Genomic DNA, 10,927 nt, shown 5'->3' with positions numbered 1-10,927 from the left:
TCCGGAAGTCCTGGGTTCGAATTCCGGTCAGGCATGTCATTTTCACACGCTACAAATTATTCACCTCATCCTCTGAAGCAATAGCTAACCGTGGTCCCGGAGGTTAAACAAGAAAAAAAAATCTGGTCTTTAATATTAAAAGTGAGTCTTTAATATTATATGTATATTGATATACATATAAAATCTTAAAGTGTCAGTAATATTTCGATAAAGCTGATTAAATTAAAAGAAAGAAAAAACAACAATTATCTATTGAAGGTTAAAATAATGTGTAAAATAAAATAGTAAGAAAAAATGTAGCCAATCTTGTCCGATCTAACACTAATAAGATCGGACAAGTCTGATGAAATACAACATACGTATATTATGAACTCGTTTGTGGATACAGGGCAAAAAAGGGTTTAAAGTCAAGGACAATTTGATGAATTTTGAGTATAAATGGAGAATCGCAAAAATTGTAAAACATAGTTGTTTCTTAGCTGAAGAACCAACACGTTCAAAAAAGTCATCATGAAGGCCGTCGTAAGTAACTTTTACCGTTTATTACATTATTGAACTATATACGATTATATAATTATTTAATTTTTTAAAGTTAAATCATTTTAAAAATAAAAAATAAATATTTTAAAAGTAATAAATCGAAAAGTATAATATTTATATTATTGCATTTATTTAGATTTTGATTACTTTCCTAATTTTTAAATTATTATTTTTCTCACAAACTAATTTTCGTATTTAAAAAGAAAATAACAAAACATATTTTAAAAATATATTAAAACAGTAAATTTTTAGAAAAATAATCTATTTCAATATTATAATGTATTGTTAAAGATGCCTCTCATGATAATTTGAAATTTTGGATTATTGATATAAAATTTTACTCCTTTCATAAATGTTAAAAAATATTTCCTGTTTAACAATCACTTCAATTTCCTATATATATATGGATAAATCTCGGTTTTTCTGCATACTCGTTTAATGAATGCTTAAATCCAATGCTTAAATTATTTTCAATTAAAACCCTTAAAATCATTATTTTATTCTTCACACAACTGATATTTATTTTATTATCTTCCCATATGCACCTCCAATTCTTTGCAGCTTAATCCATTACTGTTTTATTTAATAATTATTTCTATATATTATTTATAGCCATTTCTCTTTTTTATTTCTTAGATTTAACTTCTTAATACTGCTCTAATCAAGAGTTTTTCTTGATTTTTCCACATAAATGCTAAAGGTGATTCTTTATTTTAGCATTCCTAATGTGACCTATATATAATGTATAGTTATATTCTAATCTGATTAAATTATTCATTTATCTTACGTTTAAAAATTTGAATTGCAAAATATATCATTTTTAAGGGGTTTTAATAGTAAAGAGCTAATAAAATTTAACTGCAATGTTTAAGTGGTTTTTTTTTTTTTTATGAAATCGCTTGTGCATGGGGTATGGAAATGTAGCTGATGAAAAATGTCCAAAGATTTTAATTTTTTTTTCAAATTGTTGATAAACTTTCATTTTTTCATGTTCCTAATATTGCAATCTGTTCAACTAGTGAACAGTAAGTCACCCCCTTCCACGGGCCTATGAGATGAGGATGATATTTATCACATAGTCCTATACAGACTCAGGCCGACCATTCCTGAAAAGTGTGGTTAATTAAACCCCAGCCACCATGAACACCGGTATCTACTGTCTAGAATTCAAACCCGTTTAAAAGCAAGTAACCTTTACTTGGATTTGAACCTCAGAACTTTCGACTTTGAAAATCAGCTGTTAAACAACTGATCAGCGACGCGAGTTAACCACTAAATCAGCCCGGTGGGTTAATCTTTCATTTGAATAAAAAGGATTTCATAGATTTGCCGCCACTCCGTGGCAAAATGGTAGCGTCTAGGCCTTTCATCCGAAAGTCGCGGGTTCGAATCCCAGTCAGGCATGGTAATATTATGCGCTACAAAATTTGTATTTCATACTTTCATGCACAAGCTTGAAGCTAGTATGATGAATTAAACGTCCAAACAAGAAAAAAATAATAAATTGAAACAAAATCCTAAATTTTATATAAATGTTAATTTCTAATCGTGGGGACGATTTTTTAAACGTTCTCTAATATTAGGTTATTATATTTATAACGTAAAATACGAGTACAAATAAAATTTTTATTAGTATATCACTGTTGAAAAATAGTAACCCGTCAATTAAGTTATCCCTCAATACCAAACCTGTTTAACCAGATTTTCTTTTTCTAAAAATTTCATATAAAGTTAGTTAACTATAATACAACTACAGTTGGTTTCTTACAGATGTTTAGTACTTTAGTTCTTTAGGCCCTCAAATTGTAGAGAATTAAAATATCGTTAGGAAGCGACTACTTTTTTGACTAATGAAATATTGCCAATAATAATTAACGGCTAGGAGATTAATATAAATAATAAATAATTAATGTAATATAAATAAGAGATATATAATAAATAATAATTAATATATATTTTTTTTAATTTAAATTTAAAACGTAATTTGATTTACAAATACTACAGCAATCTTCTTCGTCTAAATGATATACTAATATTTAACTATGACTATGAGAAATGTACAATTTACTTATCTGACAGGCTAAACAGTATTAAAAACCAGTTGGATTCTCATTAATTTGTTTTTGCTTCAGTCCCAAACTCAAGTCTTGATACTATATAATTCATATTCATTCAACGTCATCATAAGAGTATTAATCTACCTGGAATGATTATACAGCGATTTATAGATTTCTTGTATATTTTGTGAAAAAAAATTGTATGGTATTTATTTAACTAAGCTTATTTTTATAAATTAATAACTTTGTAATGCTAAGTATGTTAAAGAATGAATGTAGTGTTTAGGAGTGATTTGTAATACATTTTAAATTACCTAAACGGTTGAGATTGTGGTGCATAAACGACAATCAATATGTAAGATAATTTAATTAGATTTTAACTTTATTTAAACTTTTTTGTGAAAAAGTTTTAAAAAAGCATATACTTTTATTACTGATAAATATTTGCAATTATTTTTTTACAGGCTGCTCTCGCCATCCTCTTCTTCGCCGTCTTGGCTGTCTGCTCCGCCGCCGGTGTTCAACCAGCCAAGGAAACCCTTAAGGAATCAGCAGCCTCTTACTACCCATATGGAGCATACCCATACTCAGCATACCCATACTCAGCAGCTTACTCAGCAGCAGCTTACCCTTACTCAGCAGCTTACTCAGCAGCAGCTTACCCTTACTCAGCAGCTTACTCAGCAGCAGCTTACCCATATTCAGGATACCACTACGGAGCATACCCGTACCACTACTAAGTCAGCGGCCACCGGATGAATGATATTCTGTCAAAATTTTAACTCAAATTTTAAAATTATCAAAAACTTAAAAGATTTTAAAAAATTAATTTTCTTCCGCAGATGGATTTTTACACGATCTTCAACAAATTGAAAATTTCTAAAATTTCTAACAGTTTTTTGTTCTGTAAAAACCCCGTTTTGTTAAAACAATAAATCATACTTCCAACAAAAAAATAAATCTTTGTTTGGTATTCTTTTTTTATAAACCTTATTCATTTCAGCCTGTATGTAAACTGAGAATAAACCTGTAGCTGTGTATGTGTGTTTTGTTTTAGATTTCTTGACATTTTTTGTCTTGTAACATTTTATAAAGTAAAACAGAAATTCTAAGATTCACCGCCAGGAAATTAAAATGAAAATAACAATCTTGAAATATTGTAATCCTAAAACAGAAATTTCTTTTACAACTTCTCCATTATTAGATTAGAATAATAACTTTTCAATTTCATCGATTTCTAATAATGATACAAATAACAGAGCATTATATTCTCTAAAATTTCTTGATTCCTTTATTTTATTAAGTAACAAATTGTACACCTTCGGAGCCAAGAGGTTTGTACAATTCCAATTTTGGCAAAGGTAACACAAATTCATCATTCCTTCTTAAATTACTTTTGAGATATGTATGCGTTACTCTATATATGTTACATCTTTTATAAAAAAAATATTGACACTCTAAAAAAATACAAATAATTTAATGGCAATATGTTAAGTTTTTAAAAAGTGGAAAAGATTTGCCAAATCTATCTTTATTTAAAATTGTTCTAATTAAATTTCTTTGTGCTACCAATAATGGCTTTACATTAGAATAATATGTACCCTTTCCCCAGTAAGTTGTACCGTACATAAATCTCGATTCTATCAAGGAGTGATAGAACACCTTGAATGACATTGTTGCACGAGACTTGTTTAAGAAATATGATTTATGTAATTATACTTATCCGATTTCTTTTTTTTATTTTATTTGTGTTTCTTCTAACACAAATTTACATCTAAAATTACTCGCAGATACTTAAACCATATTACTTGTGGTATAGTTTCGTATGTAAAATTTATGTTTATATTACAGTTTAAATCGAAATATTTTATACATTATAACATTTCTGACAGATTTTTTTAATTTAAAAATGAAAATATGATATAATTTGTCTTCATTACATTTAAACTTAAGCCGTTTTTTATTAACCACACATAATTCTCATAAGGTCTTAAATATTTTTCTTTATTTCGTATACAGTTTTAGCTTCATAATCTAATGCTGTCATCTGCAAATGATGTCATTCTACTGTAAAATTTCCACTACATAAATCATTTATGTATGTAATAAATAAAATAGTTGCAAGTATAGAACCCTATGGGATACCGTACTTAACATTATCTTGAGAATGTTTTAATTGAAATGTTAAAGAATAAAATATTTAAAGCCTGTTGATGCTTTGGTTAACATTTTTCCAGTAAATAAAAGGAAAATTCGCCCACATAGACCTATATTATTTGCTAAACCTTTATTAAGTAACATATGGGCAATTTTTTAATTCACTATGTAAAATTTATGTTTATTTTTAAATTAAAATAAATCTATGTTTATTATTTCTATGAACAAATAACTTTAAAATTAATGGGATTTTTTTTTAAAGTTCTTTTGCAGCTCACTAACCTCTTCACTGGAGTTATACATAATATACAGAATAAAATTGTCTCGTTAGATATAGATATATTTATATCTATATCTTTGCAATGTAGTTGCAAATTGTCTCGTTAGATATATTAATGGCGCTTGTCTTAAAATGATTTGGAAACCTCCTCAATATGTATTCCATTTATGTTAGTATGTCAATAACGATTATCCTCGACCTATTTGAACGTTTTTTTTTTTCATAAATTTTAAGTTCAATTTTTTTGAGATCATGGTTTTGATGAGTTAAGTGTAAAATTTACTCGCTATGATTTATTATCTTTGTATTCTGATTCGATTATCTTCTTACCTGAATACTTAATTTGTCATTCCATATTTTATGCTTATATTTTATGCCCCTTTTCTTTCCGATATAATATGAATTGCAATCACTGCAATTTACTTATATAAAATATACGTGAAATATATATTTTCCATGATTTTAACATTTTTCGTTTAACTTTGTTGCTTCTGCTTTTTATTTATCTTTTTTTCTTTTTTTTCAAAACAAAACAGAGATCAACGAATAAGAACGGTACTTGAATCATTTTCTTACCGTAAATTTGTTTGATATCTTATTTACGTTTTTCAAAATATTCATTAATTTATTTCATTATTACCCACTTTTTTAAAATTATAAGTGTTAAAAAGAATATATAATTAATATAAATATAACTACAGTTTTTAGAAAAAAAATTAGAGATTAAAACATAATACTCTGTGAGATAATATCCTATAATATACACTCCACAAACTTTCAACAATTTTACTTAATTAATTGTATGTAAAGTTTATTAAATTAAAAGCGGTCAATAGAGATTCATAAACACATGATTTTAAAAGGGTTATTTTTTTATACTTTTGATTCGGGACACTGAAAGATTAACTGTAAAGTTAATAGAGTGACCGTTATAATTTCTTTATTCTATAATGTCAAGAAATTAAAATTAGTACTCTTAAGAAAATAATTATAGATAACTTACTATGTAGATATTAGTTTTGTAACAAATATGTAACTTAATATCAGTACTTAAACAAAGTATTAAAAAATAATATCTAATAAAATAGAAGTATAAAAATCTGTTTTACTTAATTGTTTATTTACAAATTTTGTTTGATGTTTATATTTTCATTTATTAAATTACTTTCAGTTCCGTTTTTGTATTTATGTTTAGGTTATATTTAATATTCAAAATGGGTATCTATTTAGATACCAATTTATTTTTAGCAAAAGTATATAATTTTTAGAAAATGGTATTCGAGCGTTTCTTCTTTCCAATTTATTACTTGAAATTCTACTTTTTAAAATTAATTTAGTTGAATTTCATCTTATTGTTAAAAAAATTGTTTTAAAAATTCAAGGAAGTAGTATTTGGATAATACATCTATGGAATAATGTGACTATGAAACATCGAGATTTGCAAATAATTGCTTACAAAATATCCTCTGTGCGTGTGTGTGTGTGTGTTTATGTGTGAAATTTATAGCTACAAACATTTTTTAAAGTTTCAAAAAATCTCTCCGAAGGATATTAAAATTTGGATCCAGTTGTATGAGGGTTGATAAATAATATTTTAATAAAATAAGAGTTAATAAATCTGCAACTCCATGTACATAGAGAAATTATTTTATTTTATTTTACAAAATAAAATATGACCTTGTAATTTTTTTTATGAAGAAACTTCACTGAAAAAATCAGATTAAGTTTTTTTTAATATTTATTTTCTGCAACTATTCTCAAAAATCTTTTTCTTTCGAAGATTTTAAAACGAATAGTTTTAGTTTTTTGCTTGAAAATTAATTAACCACAGAAACTTTCAACCTTGTACGTGGGAAAATGGAAATGGATTTCTTTTAATATATGAAAAAAACCAGGATTCAAATCCGAAACCCCCGGATGAAATGCAGAGAAGGTACCACTCCTCCACGGAGATCGGCATTTGTTTTTAAATATTTAAAACTATGAACAGAACTAAACGAGCTAATAAAATATTTTTCTTTATTAAAGAAGACAGACATATTTTTAAGTAAATTTTATTAAAATTGAAATTTGTTTGTAAAAATGACATTAGATGAAAGGATGCAGATAAGTAGTAAACATCTAAACATCATCGTGACAAATTTAATCACATTTATGCATTGTTTGGAAATACTGTATGACAAGTTAACTATTTTTTATAGTGGTAGCTACGTCATTTTCAGTGACTTATATCATCTAAAAGTAGCACAGACCTTGTGTCCCATTTCAGAGTTACTGGAAGTAAAAAAGTCTCCACTTCCTTCTACACTGAAGCGAGTATTATAATGCAAATTTTTAACTGCAAGCCTAAATACTAATGCAAGCCCTCGGAATTTCAGATTATATTCAGTCTTACAAGTACAACCTTCTTTGTCTCCTTCATCACAGGGATTGAATGTAAAATTAAAATCAAAGAAAACAACTCTATTTTCCCCGTACATCAGATGCTTTTTGTGCGTTAAAGTTACAAAATAATGAGGAAGATTGTTTCAAGAATCAAAGTAATCCACCTGTGAGTCTCTTTATTTTTTATTTTTTGTTTGTGGGAAACAATGCGTCGTAGAATCTAGATTTATCAACTATTTAAAAAAAATTTTTTTGCAACAATTCTTTTTATTTTATTTTAGAATTTCAATTTATCATTTTACCTTTAGTAATTTCACTTTTCAAATGGAAAGTATTTTTCGTTAATACATGATTTGAAAAAAACTGGTAGGACCGTGGAAAATGCATTCTGTATCGAAAAATAAGTTCGCTTTTGAAATCGTGGAGTGGAATATCAAGCAAAATTTTATTTTTTTTTTATCGCTATGAAAGAAGTTGATAGCAAATACTCTTTGGTACATTATTCAAATAATTGTTCAATTTAAAAATTAAAAACTTTTTCCATCATTAGGTTTTATTTTTTTTAGTTAACATTCTAGTCTGGAGAATTTGATGACTTTTAAAAAATAGATCAGCGATTCATTCATTTAACAATATTACTGTACCCAATCTCCATAATTAGCCTTCAAATTAAATTATGAACGGATTCAAATAAATTAAAAAGTTGCTTATTAATGATTAGGTGTATTATTAAAAATTAAAGCTAGCAGCGTGGTTCCATAACAGTATTTAACCATGCCGTACGTAGGTTATAGGGAAACGTGTAGTTTCCCTATACTCCCTTGTTACATTATCATAAGTTTTAATATCCACATACACAATTCATACACTAAAATCATAATTACATATCACGTTAACACCTTAATACTTACTTAAGCACGCACGCAACTTACTACCTGCATATCACTACAATGGATAATCATATATATATATATATATATATATATATACACACACACACATACGCACACACAAACCCAAACGCCATAGCGCGCGCTAGCGCAAACCCGCTTAAATAAACATTTTGTCCTAAATTTAAATATTTCTGAACTAAGCGTACTCAAACTGTCGAAAAATGCAAAAAAGAAGTTAATAAATTTAGATCCATTAATACTTCTCATTAGAGTAGTGAGTACCATTTTAACTGGGTAAGTAGTTAAGTTTTACCCGTTATTAAAAAAAAAATTTCATGTAAAACATTTTCAAAAATATCATTGTGCAGTCTCAGTTTATTTATTTGGATGTAATTTTTTTTTATACGGGAGTTAGAATTAACTATATAAACGCAAAAGAAATTTGATTTAAAATATGATTTTATTTTTGAAACATTTGTTTTGTAACTTAATGAAAAGCTTTTTTGTTTGGCCAGGGTATAAAATAACTCAGGATGTTGCATTTTGTATTTTAGGAAAGATTTCATGGTCCCCTGATTACAAACACACGTTTCCTTCGTAAAATATTTGCAAAAATACCCAGGCTTTCCCTCCTTTGAATACATAAATTGTTGGACAAGTTAAAGGGAAGAACGGAAATCTATTTTATCCAACAAAAAAAAAAGACTATTCAAATAAAGTAAATAATTATGCAATGAAATATTAAAAAAAAAAAAAAAATGCAAGAGAATCAAACAGAGAATTATTAAAATTAAAACAAAATTTCTCTAATCAAATGATAGATTAATCATCATCATTAGATGCAAAGGACTCCTTAAATATAGACATAATTAAAAATACGATAAAGTAAATTTCAGCAATTAAATAAAGTAAAATATTTTCAACAGTAAAAAAAAATAAACTTTTTTCTTTTTTTTTACAACTAGTATATTTACAATCGGTTCCTTAAGTGGAACCATAAGTACATCGTTTGGTAATAAGCACATGAAAAGGGTTTCTAAGGAACTTCCATAATAAGTAATTCATTTTAATAATTATCAGTAATCTTAAAGTCCATTAGTAAAGTAATATCTGCCATCTCTTCATAGTCCATTGTGTTGGTAACTAGTGCGGAATTATTGTGAATAATTTTTGTGATTTGATAACTAACAACTATTTAAAGGTATAATTAATCATATTTGAAGTTTTTTTAATTATATTCGGGCTTCGGTCCTACTAACCTTGAGGTTAGGATGGATTCTGTACCAGCTGATATGATCGACGATGGGACGTCTGAATGCGGAGGTATCTCTAGTAACATTAAGAAACCGTTGTTTTATTTTCTTCGAAATAAATAAATAATTAAACTAAGGAATTATTGAAAGAATAGTTAATTTTTTTTCAGGACGTAATCATTTATTCTTTTTTTAAGATAGTGTTTTTTTTTGTTTTTTTTACGTTTTTTTATCGCTAATATTTTTATTACAATTATTTAGTAAAATTTAATTTTTATATATTTCTTTTTTGTAAACATTCTTTACTTATTTCTTTTTAGACAGATATTTCACGGTAAAGGAAGACAGTTAGTATATAACATAATATATATATATATATATATATATATATATATAGATAGATAGTTTTTAAATAAAATTTACTAAAATATCAAAGATAATTTTAAAAATCATAAGATAAAAATAATATACTACGCTTAAAACAAATGGCTGTTAGTCGGAATGTCGCCAACAAGCAAGGTAAGGTTAGGCGATCAAAATTTTAAAGAAATAATTAAAAATATTTTACAAAACCTTTTAACAAGAATATTATAATATTTTCGTAAATATTTTATGCTTTATATGTGTTATGGAGTTTTACTGTATTTACCTATTTTCATGAATATATTATTAAGCGCTTTCTTTAACTTCTGTTTTCATTGATTATACGCCAATTAAAAAAAAAAAATGATGAGACTAAAAAGAATATTATTTAAATAGAAAAATGACATTTTTTAAACACGTGTGTGGTATATGAAATTTTTAAAAAACGTTAATATTTTTCAAATTTTTTTGAAAGGAAAAGAACTGACGCTATGATACTATGATATAAACGAGAAGATTATACGCTATATTATATAGCGTATAATTTTTTTTGCTTTTTGAAATTTTAAATTGTTAGATAGGGAAAAATTATCTATTTAAAAAACACTATCATTGTTCTCAAGTTAAGCACAATTAATCTATAGACTAATTAAGTTAATAAGTATGAAAAGTTTTATTTAAATTATTCGGCATTATTAACAACAAAAGCTAGGCAACGTGATTGTGAAATATTGCCGAATATATGTAATCCTCCAAAGACTAAAGGAATTATTTTATTCTTGTTCGGTTTTCACAGATGTATAACTGCCACATATACAAGACTTACAAGTATCAAATTTCGTTATTATATTTTCACTCTTTCCAGAGATATTAACCAAAACGGATGCTGCCAAAACACGTTCAAAGATACTAGAGTTGTTCCGTAAATATTGACATTTCTCGACTAGAATTTCTCAAATAGTCGAATAACACAAAAAACGTAATAAATATTGACTCATT

General features: G+C 26.5%; 1 protein-coding gene across 1 annotated transcript; it reads left to right on the top strand.

Annotated features, from left to right (window-relative positions):
- The first annotated feature begins 412 nt into the window (after positions 1–412).
- Positions 413–3,540, top strand: LOC142321016 (uncharacterized). The gene is made up of 2 exons (XM_075359009.1): positions 413–522; positions 3,062–3,540. The coding sequence occupies exons 1-2, from the start codon at positions 511–513 to the stop codon at positions 3,335–3,337; spliced, it is 288 nt and encodes a 95-aa protein (XP_075215124.1). The 5' UTR covers positions 413–510; the 3' UTR covers positions 3,338–3,540.
- Positions 3,541–10,927: the final 7,387 nt, after the last annotated feature.

The sequence above is a fragment of the Lycorma delicatula genome, chromosome 3 (assembly GCF_047948215.1).
Source record: "Lycorma delicatula isolate Av1 chromosome 3, ASM4794821v1, whole genome shotgun sequence".
In the NCBI taxonomy this organism is placed as follows: domain Eukaryota; kingdom Metazoa; phylum Arthropoda; class Insecta; order Hemiptera; family Fulgoridae; genus Lycorma; species Lycorma delicatula.
The sequence above is the reverse complement of the archived record's forward strand: the minus strand, read 5'-3'. Positions and strand labels throughout refer to the sequence as shown.